Source organism: Uloborus diversus, chromosome 2, assembly GCF_026930045.1.
Source record: "Uloborus diversus isolate 005 chromosome 2, Udiv.v.3.1, whole genome shotgun sequence".
Lineage (NCBI taxonomy): Eukaryota > Metazoa > Arthropoda > Arachnida > Araneae > Uloboridae > Uloborus > Uloborus diversus.
This window is the reverse complement of record NC_072732.1, coordinates 24,792,683-24,813,390: the sequence shown is the minus strand read 5'-3', so window position 1 is coordinate 24,813,390 and position 20,708 is coordinate 24,792,683. Positions and strand designations below refer to the sequence as shown.

General features: G+C 33.2%; 1 protein-coding gene across 1 annotated transcript in view; it reads right to left on the bottom strand.

Annotated features, from left to right (window-relative positions):
• LOC129235127 (unconventional myosin-Ia-like) overlaps positions 1-20,708 on the bottom strand; it is a 343,494-nt gene that overhangs the window by 136,727 nt on the left and 186,059 nt on the right. The window contains exon 5 of the mRNA XM_054868818.1: positions 5,800-5,894. Within this exon, the coding sequence (XP_054724793.1) occupies positions 5,800-5,894 (95 nt within the window). The remainder of the gene's footprint in view (positions 1-5,799; positions 5,895-20,708) is intronic.

The window sequence follows — 20,708 nt, the reverse complement described above, 5'->3', positions numbered from 1 at the left end:
AGGCTACGTACTGGACATTTCAAGGGCATGAAGATTCTATCAAATAATATTAAATCCTATCCCATCTGCAGGCACTGTCCCTATTCACAACTAACCCCGGACCATGTCTTTAATTGCCAGGCCATTATTCGCTCCCTCCTCCAACTTGGAGCACCACCACATGAAATCCTTTACAGTCATCGGGCTCCAGAATTAGCGGATCTTGTTTTTAAGACTTTTGGAGCCATTTAAACCTTTCGCACTCTGCACTTCTTTGGACGCGACAACAACAACAACCTATTGTTGAGCGAGAACTGAAATAAATATTTCACCCGTTGCCAAAGGACAATAAGAAAGCCAGCTCTGCTTTTTGTAATGAAATTTCATACTGTGATATGTCAACTGAGAATAGATAAAACGTAGAGTGAGAGAGTGAAGCCTTCATTTCTTGAAAACAACGATTTTAGGTCCCGCGACATATTTAAGAAGAAAATACTGGAAGGTTCACGCAAAACACGTGTACTGTCGTCGTAGTTGACTCCCTGGTTGAGCCATGTGACGGGGATTGGTGCTTTAGGTTTTTCTAACCAAATGATCAGAAAATACAGTACCTGGCAGCATTTGTTTCTCGGCTAAAATTCATCTGAGTTTTGGCACCAATGTCAAGAATACTTTAAATATTATCAAACCAATTATATTATTAAAGGAAAAGATAATGGAATTTAAAGACAAAACAAATTTTATTTTCGTCCAGATAAATTACAACAGGGTAGTTCTGTACACAAAAGATCAGTGCAGTGGAAGATCTTTATCTTCGGGTGGCTTGGCGACTTTGGCTATAAACAATGGAGTTGCGTGAACATTTGTTTACATTTTAAAGCTACTGTTAATGTAATTTATTGTATTTTTTGTTTATTTGGCGAAATATTTCAAATTGCAAAGAATTGCTTTTTGCTTTTAAAGAGTTATTACTCATTTTAGTTGAAAATGTGTTTATTTTACATCAGGAGAAACGGGCGGGCGGGGGGGGGGGGGATGAGTCATTTTCGCTTATTCAGAGAACTGTTTTTACCTTTATCATTTTTTTAAACAATATACTTTCGATTGTATTATTCTTTTTCATATGGGGGATGTTGCAGCGGGATTTCCCGTTTGTTCTAGATGAGTAGTTAGTTTTTTACACTTAATATCTGAGGACGATTTTATCGTTGCTTTCTATCCTTTGAGTATGGCTAAAGGAACAAACCATCAAGTACAGGAGAAAAAATAGTTAAAACAACTGCTCAGTGGACATTAGATAAATCAAGTTTTAATAACTATACACATTCTGACACCAAGTAGCTTAAAACATTTTCTTTTTACTTATTTTTTCAACAAAACGGTTCAAACACTTGATAGTCTATTGAAATTTCAACTTTTCAATTTACAAAGTTTGAACAGAACGACTTCTGTCGGGTTCTTTAGTCTTAATATATAACATTTTCTCTGCGGACGTTTGTCAACGTAAGGCTTTTAAACGGCTGGACCGATTTTGATCAAATTTTTTGTGTGTAATTAAGTTGTGGCAAGCATGGTTTCGTAGCGCGATGGATCGAATCGGAAACGTTTTTGTTAATTAATTAATTTAAACATTGGATGATTATATCTCCTAAATGATGAATATTTATTTTAACCTATTGTTGAGCGAGAACTGAAATAAATATTTGACCCGTTGCCAAAGGACAATAAGAAAGCCAGCCAGCTTTTTGTAATGAAATTTCCTTCTATGATCTGTCAATTGAGAATAGATAAAACGTAGAGAGAGAGAGAGTGATTGAAGCCTTTTCATTTCTTGAAAGCAATGATTTTAGGCCCCGAGAAATATTTTAAAGTAAAGTACTGGAAGGTTCACGCAAAACTTGTGTTCTGTCGTCGTAGTTTAACCAAGTGACCGGATCGGTGCTTTAGGTTTTCTTAACCAAATGATCAGAAAGTACCTACATTTGTTTCTCTGCTGAAATTCATCTTAATTTTTGCACCAATGTCAAGAATACTTTAAATATTATCAAACCAATCAGTACATTATTAAAGGAAAAGATGATGGAGTTTAAAGACGCACAAACGATCAGTGCAGTGGAAGATTCTTTAACTTTGGTGGAAAGAACAAATTAGGCAATATATGAAGTTTAAGAAGTCAGACATTTGATATTCTATTGAAATTTTAACTTTTCAATTTACAAACTTTGAACAGAACAACGTTTGTCGGGTCCTCTAGTATTAATATAAGATTTAAGATTCATTTATTAATAAACACACATGAACATCAGAGGCGTTCACAGAAATTTTGATCAGTCATAAATGACTTTTCCTGGCCCCGTTCAATTTTGCTTCCTTCTATATGTCACACCTAACTTTAAAAATATTGGGCTTGCTTCAGGCTCGGGCCTGAACCAACAGGTGTCCCTTTTAACCCCTGTGCACGCTCCTGACGTACATACATACACGAACAATAAACAGACTATTACCATTACACATACAACGTAATCGGAAGAGACCCGACCTCACACCCGATGACAATGCAATATTCTATTATCAAATTAATTAATTAACTCTTTTAACTGTCAGTTTCCTCCAATTTTAATCAATATTTTGGCATAAATCCAATAATGTGAAAAAGGAAAAATTAAAAAAAAAAAAACATTAAAAAATGCTCGCAAAAATTATTTAAAAATATCTACAAAAACCCTTAATTTTTCTGCATCAGACAAAATTTGTTCCTATGTTCCAAGGTAATTAGAACATGAAATATAATTGTTTTTAACTAATTTCATGCCAAAATTTAGGTGAGTCTTCAATTGGAAATTCATTGCTGATCAGACCATTGTTGAACAAAACTTTTATTCAAATGCATCTCAAATTTTCAGAGAAATGTAGATATGATTTCCGCACACATACATCGATATTTTTTCGTAAAACAAGTTGAACTAAAAAGAAGAAAATAAAATAATAGTTTAAAAACCTAAAAAAAACACGTTTTCGTAGCAAAATGAACTAAAAAGTGCAAAATAATCTTTGGATGATAGTAGTTGACCAATCACTTAAGCGATCAGTGCAGTGGAAGATCTTTAACTTAGGTGGAAAGAACAAATTAGGCAATATATGAAGTTTAAGAAGTCAGACATTTGATGTTCTATTGAAATTTTAACTTTTCAATTTACAAACTTTGAACAGAACAACGTTTGTCGGGTCCTCTAGTATTAATATAAGATTTAAGATTCATTTATTAATAAACACACATGAACATCAGAGGCGTTCACAGAAATTTTGATCAGTCATAAATGACTTTTCCTGGCCCCGTTCAATTTTGCTTCCTTCTATATGTCACACCTAACTTTAAAAATATTGGGCTTGCTTCAGGCTCGGGCCTGAACCAACAGGTGTCCCTTTTCCCCCCTGTGCACGCTCCTGACGTATATACATACACGAACAATAAACAGACTATTACCATTACACATACAACGTAATCGGAAGAGAAACAATCGCAAACACTAAAATAATCTAAATTGCCTAGTTCAACATGAGCTACTTGTTAGTCGTGAACGCAAAAGAGTGCCAGCACTATCCGCAGTGGGCCGAATATTTATCTCTACGTAGTATAAAATGAAGTCCCCAAAAAGCGCCTGTGTGTTTGAACTCGCAAAACTCGAGAACTACCCGGCCGATTGTGCTGAAATTTTCACAGTTTGTTCCTTTAAGTCCTGAAAAGGTTTGCAGACCAGTTCGAACGAAATTCGATGAATAGTTCTTTTTTTATTCCAATTTACTTCTAATTTTCACATAAATTGTCAAATATGGGGGTAAAAAATTACTTGCACATATTACTATTACATATCGTTAGAAAGGGTAGAATTTTCCGCGTTCTACGCAGTTTGTTTCAATACTCTAACTTTATTACGACGGGAGTTATTAGCGTTTTTAGCTCGAATTTTTTTAGGCTTAGCTGAAATTCAGGCACTACTTTCTTCATTAAATAAATCAATAAAAAGTGAAGGAATTGTCCCACAGCTTTCTTTTTGACGCCATTGGACAAATCGACCTTTTTTACTCCCGATCTAACTCGACCTATGGTCGAAAAAATAAGCTTTTATCTCAAAAGGAAAAAAAGTTACAAGCCTTTTTAAATCAAGTATAAGAAATCGCGATTCCATTCAAATTGTGAACCATTTTCTTCCGCATTTTAATTCCTTAATCTTATTTTATTTTGTGTTTCCATGGTTACGCATTTAAGATCATCTTTCTGGATTTAATTTCTTAAAAGCATTTTAATTCGCAACTCCAACGAACTATAGGGGGCACTGAAGTCACTGTCTAATGGCGGAATTGAAAACTAAAACAAACGCACATGGTAACGAAGAAAATGCTAAAAGTGTTGTGATTTTTGTTCGTACGTATGATTTTTTCGCTTTATTCTTTTTAAATTAATTTTCAAAGTCTTCTTGATATTCTGACCCACGTAGAAAGAAATGAGAATTCAAGTATCATTACTAAACGTCAAACAATAATGCAAAGTACACGTAGTTCATAGTTCTAAGCAGCCATTTTCACGATGTTGAATTCGATATTTATCAATTCTTGATAAAACTAAATAATAATTGTGGCCTGACAAGAATAACAATTAATGCTAGAAAATTTAATATGACATTACAAATTATTACCAAAAGAAGATGATACTTCTTTGCTTTGCTTTGGCTAGCACTTGTTTTCCATTTGTAGCTGAGTTATTTCTCTTGAATTCCCGAATCGGTTAATTTAAAAATTTTCTGTTTCGATTTTTCTAATTTCTGAGTTACGATTTAATTGTGTCATGTTATGCAAATCATCAACAAAATTCTCACAGATATATGGTGGTAGTTTTCATTTCAGTTGATTGACAATTATTTCTTTTTACTTATCGAATTCTGTAATCTTACTACCATTTTATTCCACTCATGATAAATATTGAAAATGGTTTAACTAAAAACGCGAAATCTCGCCAAGGCTACTTTGCTCGCACAATACCACAACTATAACCCTAAACAAATTTGGCGATACCTTTCAGCTGAGAATAAAAGGAATAAAGTAAATTCTTTCTCGGTTAAACATTTTTCATTTTGTTCTATGATAATATATTCAAGAAAATATTTTGCATACTGTCCATTCCAACTAAATGCTGCTGTAAAATATGATAAGTTTAATTAATTTAAGATTTAAAAAAAACCCATATTTTTACAAATTCATACAAAACAATAAAAATTTTTACCTTGTATAACGTTATTCAAGTTTGTTAATCCAGTATTTTCGCTTTTACCAATTATTAAGGAAATAATGAAAACTAACATTATTTTGAGAAGCTCGAGAATACTACTAAGTGACGAATTAATTTCTGTAGCTGAAAGCAGACTAAGACACATCGATTGCGTTAATAAATACTCAGAACAAACTGCCTGTGTTTACGTCAACAGACACACGTGGAACGCTTCATTTGCAGTTTTGTAAATCACCGCAAGGTAGCGTATTCGAGCGCTGGAGTTCCGAATATCTCTCGTCATTGTTTGGAAGGGAAATCATGATGGTTTTTTTTTAGTTATTTTGTACGCCTGATTGTTGAATATACATCACTTGACACAATTTTTATTTTCAAGGTAGACCGGGCAAAGCCGGGCAAATCAGCTAGTATAAAATATAAAGAATATTTTAACTAAATCAAAATAATATGATGATCATTAGTCTCTCGTCTGAGTGTGATTGGCTACGCTGATTTTCATAATTAAAGGATTTGAACGGAATGTGTCAAACACCCACCTGTTTTCCCCGCACCACTCTCTCCAGTGATGATGACGCTCTGATCGATGTTCCGATCCTTCATGGACCTGAAACTGGCGTCGGCCGAAGCGTATCTGTTGGAAAAATCAGAAGTTGCATAGCATTATTTGAGCAGAAAATTATTATTAATAAGAAACATATAATAATAATAATAACAAAACAACAGCAATTTTTCAACCGTTTCGTAACGCAAAGTTAGTCATGTAAGAAATAACAGCGTCAGAAAGCACAAATGGCAGATTACTGCAGACACGTGTTTCGGCGTTACAAGGAACGCCTTTTTCTATCTTTACTAATAATAAAGCTGAAAGTCTCTCTGTCCGGAGGATGTCTGGATGTCTGGATGTCTGTAGGATGTCTGTGACGGGCATAGCGTCTAAACCGTTCGGCCGATTTTCATGAAATTTGGCACAAAGTTAGTATGTAGCATGGGGGTGTGCACCTCGAAGTGATTTTTCGAAAATTCGATGTGGTTCTTTTTCTATTCTGATTTTAAGAAAAAAAATATCATAAGATGGTAGAGTAAATTACGAAATTATCATAACGTGGAACCATAACATGGGCACAAGCCAATTGGCGAGATACGAAATTATCATAACGTGGAATCGTAAGATGGGTACAAGCCAACTGGTGAGAAAATTCACCATACATTATTTGTAGATATACAGGCGAACCAAAATACCTTTTGATTTTTCTATTACGGGCAAAGCCGTGCGGGTACCACTAGTGCAAAATAAATGAGCTGTGGACGAAAAGAAGTTTTTGAAAATAACAAGCAATTAGGAACCGCCAGAATTTCTGGTGGAAAGACATCCAAAATATTTCAAACTGACCTAGAATGAAAGCTGTTGCAGAATTCCGACTTGCTACTGGCCAAGACTGTCTTGATAAGCGTTTACAGCTTATTAAAATGTTTAACAACCCCCATTGGATTCTCTGTAATCTTCGAGAACCTAGAGAATGTGCTTACCTTAAACGCTGCCCTACGCTGAGCTCCAAGGGTTTGTAGGAACGTTATTGGGAAGTTCGAGACCCAGAACGGGACCATAGACTTTTCCTTCTGTCATTTTATTGTTATTTCTTGTCATTTACTTTTTCATTTATTAATCTGTTTTGATGTCAGAATTATTTTTTGTACCCGCCATTGGAAAAAAAAAATAGTAATGTTAGCTATAATTTTTCAATTAAAGCTGATGCAGTCTTCAACTTCTGAATACTGCGGACCAACACGAATTCAATAGGATAGAATATGAAAAAATTACTCATTCTAAAACTTATTTATTGTTGCCCCTCTTTTCGAAAATACCGGTGGGACCTAATACAAATAATAGTAGCAGAGGAACCCATATGTCTGTTTCACCCCCTTAAACTCTTTTCTCACATAATATGTGATTACGATCAAGTGTGATTCGCTTCAGAATATAAAAGTCTCTGATTTCAAAATGGTTCTCAAAAGTTAACCGAAAAAAGGTGCACTGAAGGTTTAAAAATAGTTTTTGCATCCAGTCAAATTTATGATTATCTCAAGCATTCATCTCCTTAACTTGAAAAAAAAAAAAAAAAACTGAACGCTATGAGGGAAAGAAAATAATATTATCGAACGAAAGTAAGGAAAATAATAACAAAAATAATTAATTTTAAAAATTAATGTTAAACAAAGGAGTGCCGGTACTCATATCTAATAATAAAAGTTAAATTATTCTTTTTAAGTTCACTTTTTATTAAAGTTTTAGTTAAATTTCAATATAAAAAAGAAATATTTGCGCCAAATGTACCATGGTCATATTTTAACCAGAGTTTTTGCCCAGAGAGAATTTCAGAGAAGATGAGAAAGAAGGCTTGAATAAATTCAACCAGTTGTCACAGTGCGTACTAAAAGTAAAAAACTAAAATTTCAAATGAATAAAATTAAAAACAATTATTTCGAAAATCTGAACTAATTGAGGCTGAATCATGTTCGAATTTACCGGGAGGCCTATTTAAACTCTTGTTATTAGCTCAATACAGATTTGAAAATTGTTGTTTTTTTATTAACAACTAGGGGGCTCTACCCCCCGCTCACCATCCCCCCGATTAACGCTCACCATCCCCCTAAGATTGCTTCACAAAGATTTAAATCGTAAATTAGAAAGAGAGATTAAAAACAGAATTTGAGTTCCCTTTTTAACAAAAAGGACCACTTCCCCGGTATTCAAAATAGATTGTACCAACATGCAGAGCCGTAAGGGCTCTAGGAGGCTCCTGAGCATTGCAAAACGGCAGTTGTGTACTTTTGAAAAGTCGCTTTCATATTCGTAGTCTCCTGTAATATGTTTTGCTTTTTGGCTCGGGGCTTGAATTGAGTTGAGCCTAAGATTTTCCGTTAAAATCGAAACCCTTAAAATTTGTGAATAAAAAAGAACAAACAAACTAATCGAAAAGACGCAACTATGGCAACGCCAAATAAAACATCAATAATTTGAATGGAAATGAGATTTTTCGAACTTGATTAAAACTGCTTGTAACTTTTTTCTTTGGAGATCGAAGTCATAGATTTCCGACCATAGGTCGAGTTAGATCTGGAATAAAAAAGCCGCCCTTTTCAGTGGTGTCGAAAAGAAAACTGTGGGACAATTCCTTCACTTTTTACTAATAGATTTAATGAAAAAAGTAGCGCCTAAATTTTAGCTAAGCCTAAAAAAGGTCGAGCTAAAAACGCAAATAACTCCCGCCGTATTGAAGTTAGAGCATTGAAACAAATTGCGTAGAACAAGGAAAATTTTACCCTTTCCAACGGTATGTAATATTAATGTGTGCAAGTAATTTGTAACCCCTTTAATAGGCAGTAATAGGTACTTTACGCAAAATTTGATTTTAAAAAATTAATTACAAAAAAACTAATTCAAGATTCAAAAACAAAACCCCAGGTGCAAACCACTGGGACTCGAAGTAATTTTGTACAAAATGTCAAGGCTGTAGGTGCTATGGGGTCTTCTGGACGCAGGACCGCCACAGACTTTCTTTCAAAATTTTCTTTGACCTTACTTTTTTTTAATATAAAGAGATAAAGTAGCTTTACACCTGATAAAGCATGACAGCTTAATACGTCATCTAAGTTGTACACCGATGGACTAAATCTTTACTAATAATAAAGCTGAAAGTCTCTCTGTCTGTCGGGATGTCTGGATGTCTGGATCTCTGTGACGCGCATAGCGCCTAGACCGTTCGGCCGATTTTCATGAAATTGGGCACAAAGTTAGTTTGTAGCTTGGGGGTGTGCACCTCGAAGCGATTTTTCAAAAATTCGATTTTGTTCTTTTTCTATTTCAATTTTAAGAACATTTTCCGGAGCAAAATTATCATGAGATGGACGAGTAAATTACGAAATTATCATGACGTGGAATGGAAGAGCGAATGAACATAGCCAATTGGCGAGAAAATCGTCATCCATTACTTGTAAATATACAGGCGAACCGAATGACCTTTTAATTTTCAACTACGGGCAAAGCCGTGCGGGTACCACTAGTTATAGAATAAAAAAATTTACGTTTCGTTTTAATCATAATTTAACTCAGTTTAACTTGTTTTTACTAAAATAAAGATGAATAATTGGAAAAAATAGTTCTAAAATCAGTATAACTCATCAGTAAAAATACATGATTAAAAAAAGAGTAACTTTAATATTTTAACATTACGTGAAACCTAGACATAAGTATAAACCTACAGGTAAACAATCCTGGATTACGGTAAAGTTCTGTTTGAATAAGTTAATTTAAACCCAAAATATGAACAAATGTTGCCATTAGAGATCTTTAGTCACTTTATTTTTCAAAAGTAAGGACAAACATTTGAATAAATTTTTGGAAAATTTTGTAAAATAAAAATTTTTCGTCTTGTTTTGATCATGACCCCAGTTAAATGTTATTTAGGTGAAGCAAAGATGAATAACTGAAAAAATAGTCCTCTATTCATTATAACTCATTCGTTTATGAAAAAAAATAACGTAATTTAGGAAAAGGGAAACTTTAACATCCTATCGCTGCGTAGAACCTGGGCAAAAGTTTAAAGTCAGAGGTAAAAATTCCTGGATAACAGTAAAGTTGTGTTCGAATAAGTCCATTTAAAGTCATACTATGAATCTATCTTGCCATTAATGATCGTCAGTTGCTCTATTTTTCAAAGTTAATGACGAACAGTAAAAACATTAAAATTAAATACGCTTACGTATGAAATTCTAAGTTTCTGGGTTTTTCTCCATGTATGTGTGTTATGGATGGAAAATTAAACAAGCACTTAATCTCGTCAAGAGATATTGTTATATTCATTGTTTTTAACACGCTTTTATTAGCTTCACCTGTATGTATGTATGTATGTATGTATGTATGTATGTATGTATGTATGTATGTATGTATATATCTTGTAACGGAATCTTGCAGCTCAAATTTCGCCCACTTCCTGCGATCGGATTCTTTTGAAATTCGGCACGCGACCTCAGACCCGATGACAATGCACTATTCTATAATCAAATTAATTAATTAACTCTTTTAACTGTCAGTTTTCTCAATTTTAATCAATATTTTTGCATAAATCCAACAATGTGAAAAAGGAAAAATTAAAAAAAAAATACATAAAAAAATGCTCGCAAAAATTATTTAAAAATATCTACAAAAACCTTTCATTTTTCTGCATCAGACAATATTTGTTCCAATGTTCCAAGGTAATTAGAACATGAAATATAACTGTTTTCAACTAATTTCATGCCAAAATTTAGGTGAGTCTTCAGTTGGAAATTCATTGCTGATCAGACCATTGTTGAACAAAACTTTTATTCAAATGCATCTCAAATTTTCAGAGAAATGTAGATATGATTTCCGCACACATACATCGATATTTTTTCGTAAAACAAGTTGAACTAAAAAGAAGAAAATAAAATAATAGTTTAAAAAACTAAAAAAACACGTTTTCGTAGCAAAATGAACTAAAAAGGACAAAATAATCTTTGGATGATAGTAGTTGACCAATCACTTAATTTTAATGCAATACAAAATAGCATGGGGGGCTTCTTATCAGTTGTCTTGAATTTCTTCCATTTGTTGTCTATGCAAAAATGTAAATAGACAGCACATCACGGTTTTTTGTATTACATTAAAATTAAGTGATTGGTCAACTACTATCATCCAAAGATTATTTTTCACTTTTTAGTTCATTTTGCTACGAAAACGTGTTTTTTTTTAGTTTTTTAAACTATTATTTTATTAAATTATGACAAACGCAGAGAAATACGACTTAACCTAAAAACTTTAATGCATTGCTACTTTCTGTATAACTTTTATTCTCTCTCTCTCTTTTGACTTCTTGAAGAAAAACTCTTTTATAGTCCAAAAAGTATCTCTGTATTAAATGCAAAGATTTAAAAAAAAGTGCTGACTCCTTTCAAAGGATTTAGAAATGCCTACAGCTTTAACTCGAACAAAACAAGTAGTCAAAATTATGTTCTGAAGAGATGTTGAAAAACCCAATGCCAAATTGCTAGTAAAATGCCAACTCAGCACATTTTCCATCTCTCCTTGGGAGAATTTAACTTAAGTAGCAATTTGGCTTCGAGTTTCTTAAAACAGTCTGATGCACCATACTATTTGACCACTTGTCGTTCTGAGTATCTGTCGTCTCAGAGTAAAAATTCTAGGCGTTTCAAACTGCTTTGATTTTTGTATTAAGAATAACAGTGTTTAAAGACTCAAAATAATAGAAAACAGGCAATTTTAAAACCTTAAATAATTCTGAACATAAAATCAGACAGCAAAAAAAGATTTCCTCGAACAAAGAAAAAAAGAAAAGAAAGACAGAACCTGACAGAAAGAATGAATAAAAAAATGTTTTATATTGTATTTTATCCTTTAACATTATATGGAAGAGAAAAAAGAAAATAACAATATCTAATGAAGGGGATTATCTGTTTTGTTTTTCAGCCGTAAAACGCATGTATGAAGAAAAAACCAGAAAGATAGCGTACTATGGATAAGAATTTACAGTGGGGTGGTTTCCTTCAGTCAAAAGTACTACTTTTAGTCATTGAAATGGATAGAATGAGCAAAAAAAAAAAAAAAAAAAATACCACGGACCCAGAAAATACTTTCATTTTCCCAACAGTTTTTTTTTTAAATGTCCGATTTTTCAAACAAGGCGTGGTCTTTATGACGTCACAAATGATGCACTTTGCCGCATCTTTGTACTACGTTTCCACGTTATGATAATCAAGCAGCGAATTAAAATTGCGCTCTACGCTTGCTATCAACCATATCGTTGCCAATACACGTGAGTAAAGATGCGAATTAAATATTTTGGACCGTGAATGGCAACACTGAATGGCATTTTATCATTTGTGATGTCATCGGCAGAAGCGTTAAACGCTGAAAGAGCACCGATTTAAGTAATTTTTTTAAAATGTTAAACTTAAAGAATTTATTTTAAAAATTTTCAGATTCTATGTTTTTAAGCATGCTCTTTCCGAAAAAACTACTTTTAAAATTTTGGATAATATATTATTCACCTATTTTAATTATTTTTTTAAACAAAGGAATAAGTACGATGAAGAAGAAATGCAGAGAAGAAGCACTAAGCGAGTGTACGTGAGCACGGTTGTATTTCTACCAGTGTCTGTTCTACTGTCTTTTGAGTGATCTATTTTTAAAAAACCTGACATTTTATGGTAAAAGTTACTGCTATCCATGTTACCAGTAATTTTTACTGTAAAATTCTACTTTACTGTAAAATTTTACAGTAGAATAAACAAGAGTTGAAAAACGTAACATGCGAGCCCTTTGTACTGGCAGGCGGGTTTGCTGACCACCATACCAGTTGGGACACCCCGAGTGAGAGGAAATACGGTGAAATGTGCTACTCGCTATAAGCCACGTGGTGCATCAATTGGCGCTGCAATCGTTTATTTTTTTAGGTACAGTAAAACCCATAGACTAATAATAAGAGTAGAACGAGCTATGGCAACCCTTTTGCTGCTCATAAACCAAACCATGTGACAGGTGGATATCCTAGCAACAGCGGGCGTTGATCGTCGATCAACGTGAGCGAGAAATAAAATAAATAGAATTGATGGAACTCGGAAGAATGATCTTTTATGGAGTCCGATTTGTAAATTTGTTATTCTAAGTTGTAAATATTTTGTTAATATAGCGAGTTCTTCATTTAGATAGTATTGTGCATTTTCTTTAGTCAATTTCAATAACTCTCTAAGCAGTTAAAGATGCAAACTCCAAAAAGAATCGGCAAACGGTAAGATTTTTACCTACAATTTCAATTTAAGATGCCGATTAGTACATTTTTGCGTTAACGCAAAACGTTTACGCCATTACGTTTACGCCAACGCTGATGTAGTAGTTCCGAATGAAATTAAAGTTACTGAAAACTGCGACCAAAAACTAATTACTAATGTCAAAATAATGCATAACTAAAAGAAAAACAGTTCAATCATCTCTGCACCTGGGGAAAAAATTATAATAAACACATTACGTCTTAAAATACCTGCCGAGTGCCAAACTATAGATAATCCTGCCAGCTGGCAACCCTGCCGCCAAAGTTTTCGCCGAACCTTCCACCAGTCACATGATGTATCCATGAACCAATTTTTTCATCAGCAAGTCTGGGGAAGCTCGGTCTACTCTTATTATTAGTCTATGGTAAAACCTGTAAAGTTGACCACCCTTTTAAGTTGACCACTAAAGTAGTGCACCGCAAGTGGTCAACTTACACAGGTTTCATTGTACGATTTACTGTACATTTTTTTTTTTTTTTTTGTACTGTAAAACTCTCCTCTGTTGTCTATAAACTTTTTCTTAACAGCTCATCGCAGATTAGGTGTACAGCAAAATGTCGGGAAGAAGTTAATAACGTGCCTGTATAGTTAAAAAAATACTTGAAATACTAAGCGAAGGAGAAAGTGGTAAAAAATTATCCATACTATTTAAACCTGTTCGCGTCCGCCTGTCTGTCCATCTGAAGATCGATCTTCTCGACAACCGCTGCGAATCGAGATCGAACGAGATACCGATCAATTCGAGATTTTCCAAAGTAAACAATAGAACAAAATCTCGTAATTGTACGACTTTAATTCGCGGAGATATTAATTTAAACGTTATTTCACGATTCTTTCCTGTTGCCATTTTGAAAATGGGTGAGCAAATAAAATTCTAATAATTGTTTTAAAATAGAATTTTTTGGCTGCTGCCAAATCTTAAAACAACGGTTCCATCTACAATTTCATTTTAAATTAGTTTAAAATTGGTTGCTCTATTCCGACATAGCCTTTATTTTATCGTCTGTCCCTTTTTTTATTTTTTAGTCAACGTTCTTAACTATTTTCGGCAATTTCTTTAGTTATGTTTATTTATTGTAGTGTAAGTTTATCATTACCAGTCTCATATTTTGGTAAATTTAGGATGTGCGACTAATTATATTTATTTTGTTGGACTTTTTCCCGTCACATGGGTGAGTTTTCGAATTGTAATAACTCTCTTTTCCCTTCTTGTTTTTACTTTTGAAATACATTTTGTATCGTTAATAGAACACGTTAAATTAAGATTGTTTGGATTTCTTTAAGTGAAACAGAGTTGAACGAAAAATATTGTTTTTTAGGATTTTAACTAAAGTTTAATTGCAATCTGATGAATTGGTATTAAATTAATGCTTATTGGTATTTATTAAGTCTTGGTGCTTTAGTTACACTTAATCAACCAAGCAATACAGTGGCTCCCAAAAGTGTTCGTACACTTTGAAATTTTTTAGTAAACCCAAAATAACTCAAAACTGAATTCGAATATAAAGTCCAATATTTTTTCACGTCATTCCTATGTCATTCTAATTATGACCCACTGTTTTTTTTTTTCAAAATATTGACGGATCTTCTTTTTGAAATGGGTCAGAAAACGAAGAGACAGAGAAATAACACGCCACAAATGTCATCGTACACTCAAATATTTTCGAATGAATTCATAATTAAAATTATCATATGCCGTTTTATTAATATTTTTGCATTGTGTTGACCCTTATAAGTCATTTGTCCTTAATTTTTTGTTTATTTATACCTTAATATATTGCTTATTACTGTAAAATGGCTGGTATTCGTAAAAAAAAACCGCAAAAGCCATTCAAAATTTGAATTTTCTTCCCACAGTAGTGGTAAATTGGTTTGGAATGTCTTTAAATTAGTTCATTTATTTGTTTGTATAGTAAAGTGCTTGATAAAATGCTTTAAAGAAAGGAATCGGACCGAAAACAAGGTAAGAAAAGGTCAACCGGCAAAGTTCAAAAAACGTGATCGTAGATTTAAAGTTAAAAAATTTATGAAAAATACACATTTGAGTACTGTAAAAGTTTCTGCAGAGTTAAATGAAACATTTTACATTTAATTTTCACCTAAAATTGTTCGCCAAGTTCTTTGATTAGCTGGATTAAATGGGACCTCTTCCCGCAGAAATTTTCTTGGTCGTGCGAAAAACAGAAAGCTTACGCTTTTCGTCCCAAAATCAATGATAAATAAGCTAAAAACAGTTTAGAATCATGTCTTACTTACAGATAAAAATTAATTTAACATTTTTGGTTAAATTGTTGTATAACTGTAAGTAGAAGAAAAAATTAGGAACTTAATCTTAAGAACTTAGTTGGATCAGTTAATTAGGACGTAAAGGTGTTTTAGTGTGAGGGTGCATATCAGCATCAGGACTTGGTAGTTTGTAATTTTTTGATGAAATAATGAATCATGCTGTTCCTTTAAATATTTTAAAAACCAATTTTGAGCTCTTAGCCAAAAATTTGGTTATTGGAAACAACTTTGTTTTTTATCAAGATAACGATAAGAAGCACACGGTTTTCAACGTTTGCCTCTAGTGCCTTAAAAACTGTACTAAAGTTAGAAAATACCCCTTCAATCTCTAGATTTGAACTTAATGTAACGTATTTAGAGATATATGTAGGCTAGATTACGAAAATACGGCTTTGAAACGAAAATAGAGCTAGAAACAGTAATATTCGAAGTGTGGTTGAATACTTACTCAGAAATTACGCAAAAAAAAAAAAAAAAAAAAAAAGAAAAAAAAGAAAAAAAAAACAGAAAGAAAAAGGAATGAAATCTATTCCCAGACGTTTAAAAGTTGTTATGAATATTGTATGATATTGTACTAATTAATAACTTAATCAAAAGTTAGATTATTCAATAATATATAGACATTTTATTAAGTGTACGAAAACTTTTGTGAGATAAAATTTCCTGCACTTTTCGGTTTTTGATTTTTAAAAAATTAAGTTTTAATATTTTTTAAACACTTTTCATGCAGTTTTGTTAAAAATTGATCATAGATCTTATAATTAAATACCTATTCCGAAATATTAATTCTAGCCAATGATTTGGGGCCGATTTCGTTGAAAGTCATAGGTGTACGAAGACTTTTGGGAGCCACTGTACGTGTCATTTTATGTAAAAAGCTGATTGTTACTGTGCATAAATATTTCAGATATAGTCTATCAGACGTATTTCAGTTTAACGTGAGCACAGATTATAGTTGATAATGCATATATTTTCATCTTTTGTGATAATTGATGAGCACAAAGAGCCAAAAAATATGTTTTACTGGTGTTTTGCAAAGCCTTCATTACGCGCATTTATTTATTCCTTAGAAACTGATGTCAGAGTGCTACAAAAACATAAACTGGACATCTCTTTCATTTTTAGGGAGCCCGTGCAACGCCGGGCACGCAGCTAGCTAGTTATTAAATTCGGTGTCGGTAAGACTACAATTAGTGATCGGAGGAAAAATTGCTAAAATTGAATGATTCGTTGCAATTACAAGTGGTAGAACAGTTATTAATCAACGCCACAATTCAACAATTTCTGTTCATCTAATTTCAGGCATGTCCTTCACAAGCAATTCTAGTTGTTCGGAGTTCTGGGTTTCAAGGGTTTAGGTTTTAGAGGCTCCCCTGCATGACTTTTCCTTGGCAACAAAAATCTTGATTTGTAGCACCTGAATGCAAATTCCAAGTTAAAACAGAACCTATCTATTTTTCTATACATATTGCAAAATATATTGCGACTAGTTGTTATTTTTTTTGAGCAATCACGATTGCTTATTGTTCTCATTTGACCATTTTTGGTGTCCGTGCCTTTTTCAACTTGGACCAGAAGCCTATGCAGCACCACCGCCCACCGTACTCTGCTGGCGGCGCGGCGCGGCTGCTCCGGTTTTGAGCTACCCGCTTCTCCTGGTAGGAGGCGTCCATGTCCTACACACACGCACGTTCACACACATACACACACACACGACTTCACACACATATCCTCACACACGCCTACGTGCATACACACAGGTCTACGCACACACACACAACTATGCACACGTAACCGCCCAGGAGGAGAGGCAGACTTGGGGGGGGGGGGCAGGAGCCGTTTCTAGAAACAATAACTCCAATGAGTAGGGTCCTGCCTCACTTCGTGATTGCGAAAAACATAATTTGAATTCAAAATTTCAGAATTCAAATTAATTTTCTTTCTTTTTTTATGTTTAATTTGTTGTAATTTTCCTGAATTTAGTGTATTTTCAACTATTAAAAACGTTACGATATGAAACTTTACTTTAATGCGTTTTCTTGCTTAACCAATAGCCTCTTTATGGAGTTATTTGGGCTTGGCGAGAAATTACCAAGCTATCGTTTTCCTTTTTTGCCAACTAATTTTTGGGCTCCGAATTCAACGAGAAATCGCCAAGAACGGCGACATTTCGAACGTAATCGATAACTTTAGAATTTATTGAAATGATGCCGTGGTTTTTTTCTAGGAGTAAAAATTGAGGGCTTCTCCGATTTTTTAAGTCAGTTAGTCGTCTATTAGTTGCCTTTTTACTTCCTTTTCCACAAAACGAAATATTGTATTCGCGAAAAAATTTTACTCAAAATTCGGCCTTAATTTCCATTTTGCTCACCCCCGAATGAATGTTGAGTTTATTTTTCAACCCGACCACACATGGATATATGCCTAGGAACGTACAGACACCCGAAATATCCATTTTGACGATCCCAGAGTTAATTACAACGAGTTTTCTCGTGACGTCTGTATGTACGTATGTATGTGCGTATGTACGTATGTGTGTATGCGTGTATGTATGTCGCATAACTCAAGAATGGAACGTCCTAGAAAGTTGAAATTTGGTACTTAGACTCCTAGTGGGGTCTAATTGTACACCTCCCTCTTTGGTTGCATTCGGTCTTTTGCCCCTTTTTGGGGGGGAAATCATTGTTAATTTCGTTGTAAACTCAAGTTGTATTATAATTTGTCTGATACTCGCCAATCTTTTGGTCGCCAATTTTTGTCACCAACTCGGCGACAAATTTGGCGATTTTTTTAAAAAATCTGGTTTCAATTAGGCCACTGGGGGCGATATTTAGAGAGTAAACTATTGAATCACATTAAAATTGCCAATAATGGGGAAATGACAGTCAATTGGAGTAAAAGGAAGTCATGTGATGCACACATCAGCTCGTTTTCAGTTGTAAGCTGTAATGCCTGCATACTGTTAGAGATGTGATTCTGTCTCACTCAGTGTTTGCAACCTTGTTGGGAGGCGAGGTTTATAAATCAATTTATGATGCCGCATTAAACCATATGATTTTATACATGGCTAATTGGCGGTAATTTACTGAACATATGATTTTACTTATGGGTCATTCCATGTCAAGTGATCCAAAGTGTTTCCCCTCACCTTTTTGTATTTCTTTGAAATTTGGCTCATCAGTTGTACCCTTCGAGGTAATTAAAAGTCCAAATTTTTAGATTTTTATCTCAATTATTTTTTTTATTTATGACACTTTGATTTTTCGAAAAACCCACTTTTTTTCATGGATGCTTGAACATAAAATGGACGATAACTCAGCACCAAATATAGATAGAAAGATTTGGTAAAAACCATTTTTAAGTAAATTAGTTGTTGTTTAATGGGATATGAAACATGACTAATTTCAGAAAAAATTAAATTTTAAAAAATGAAACTTAAATTTAAAATTTAAATTTCTCAAAAAAGGTATTATGAATTTTTTTAAAAAAATTCTCAAACATTTGTGTGTATTTTATCTTCATTTGTGCAAAGTTTCAAGTTGGGATCTCAATTGGATCATATTTTTATGAATTTTTAAATAAAATTTGACTTATAAAATAATGACATTTTTCCGATTTTAACTAGTTAAATATGGGGCTCTCTTACTGGGGATGGTCTAGTAAGTAGCAATTGATCAAGTCTATGCTTGAAATGAGCTGACATGAATTTGCAGATTAGTACCCCCCCCCCCCCCCCTCCGCCACACAACCACTTTATATATATATATATATATATATATATATATATATATATATATATATATATATATATATATTTATTAATTAATTAATTAATTTATTTATTTAAAACTGTATTAAAAAAAAAGCTGGCACGTAAGAGTTATAATCATAATAAACTGGGACGCACGCTGCTAAACATCAGTAGTGACTAAGGCTTATAAATGGGGAGGGGGGGGCAGGATCATAAAAGCTTAAAGTCAGAAAAGCTTTAACAAACAAATAGAACCACTCATTTGCAGCTTTTTTTTTTCTTTCGGAAAGTGGGACGGTACGGGGGAGGGGGGGGGGGGGCAATCTGGAACGAAGCTTAACAACATGGAAGGTTATGCTCAAACTAAAGAAATTTTTTTTGCTCTATAACTGCTTTTAATATATGTATAAATAGATATCGCTGCTTTGCTCTCCTTTACTACTGATATTAAAAGGAAAACTAGCATTAAAGAAAAGAAAAAAAGCTGCACTCCAAATATTGTAGAAAGACAGTTGGTTTTATGCAGACAGACATATGATCTGATACTTAGAATTATTTTAGTTTAGTGTGAAAAGAATGGAACAACACGGGGGAAACACTCCCATTTTCCTTGATCTTGGGGCAAACTAGTTCTTTCCTCCCTCCAAAATTGAAAGTTGGTGCAGGGGTAGGAGATGAAATGAATCATAACTTTCCTTATCAGATAGTGAATTAATCAAGTACACTTTGTGAAGTTCGGATTGAAAAAGAAACACTTGGTCTGGAAAAAAAAAATCATCAGGTGATGCGTGATACTAGAATAGTTTTAATCGTATGTGTGTGTGGGGGGGGGGGGGGTAATGTACTTCGTCTTGCTTTCAAGAAGAACATTTACCAGCTTTTAATATGTTTTCTATCCATTTTGTTTTATATTATTCGTTTATTTATTTTTTAGATTTTGAAAATAGTTTTGAAAAAAAATAATAAAAGTGGTGGAGCGGGGGGGGGGGGCTTTTTTTGTTTTAAAAAAGAACATCTACCAACTTTTAATAAGTTTACTATTCATTTTGTTTTTTATTTATTTATTTATATATGTATTTTTTACATTTTGAAAAGTTTTGAAAAAAAAGATTAAAAGTGGTGGTGGTGGGGGAGGGGGAGCTTACCAATCTACAAATTCATGTCAGCTCATTTCAAGCATAGTCATGATCAATTACTACTTACTTGACCATCCCCAGTAAGAGAGCCCCATATTTAACTAGTTAAAATCGGAAAAATGTCATTATTTCATAAGTCAAATTTTATTTAAAAATTCATAAAAATATGATCCCATTGAGATCCCAACTTGAAACTTTGCACAAATGAAGATAAAATACACACAAATTTTTGAGAATTTTTTTAAAAAAATTCATTATACCTTTTCTGAGAAAATAAAATTTTAAATTTAAATTTAATTTTTTAAAAATTAAATTTTTTCTGAAATTAGTCATGTTTCATATCCCATTAAACAACAACTAATTTACTTAAAAATGGTTTTTACCAAATCTTTCTATCTATATTTGG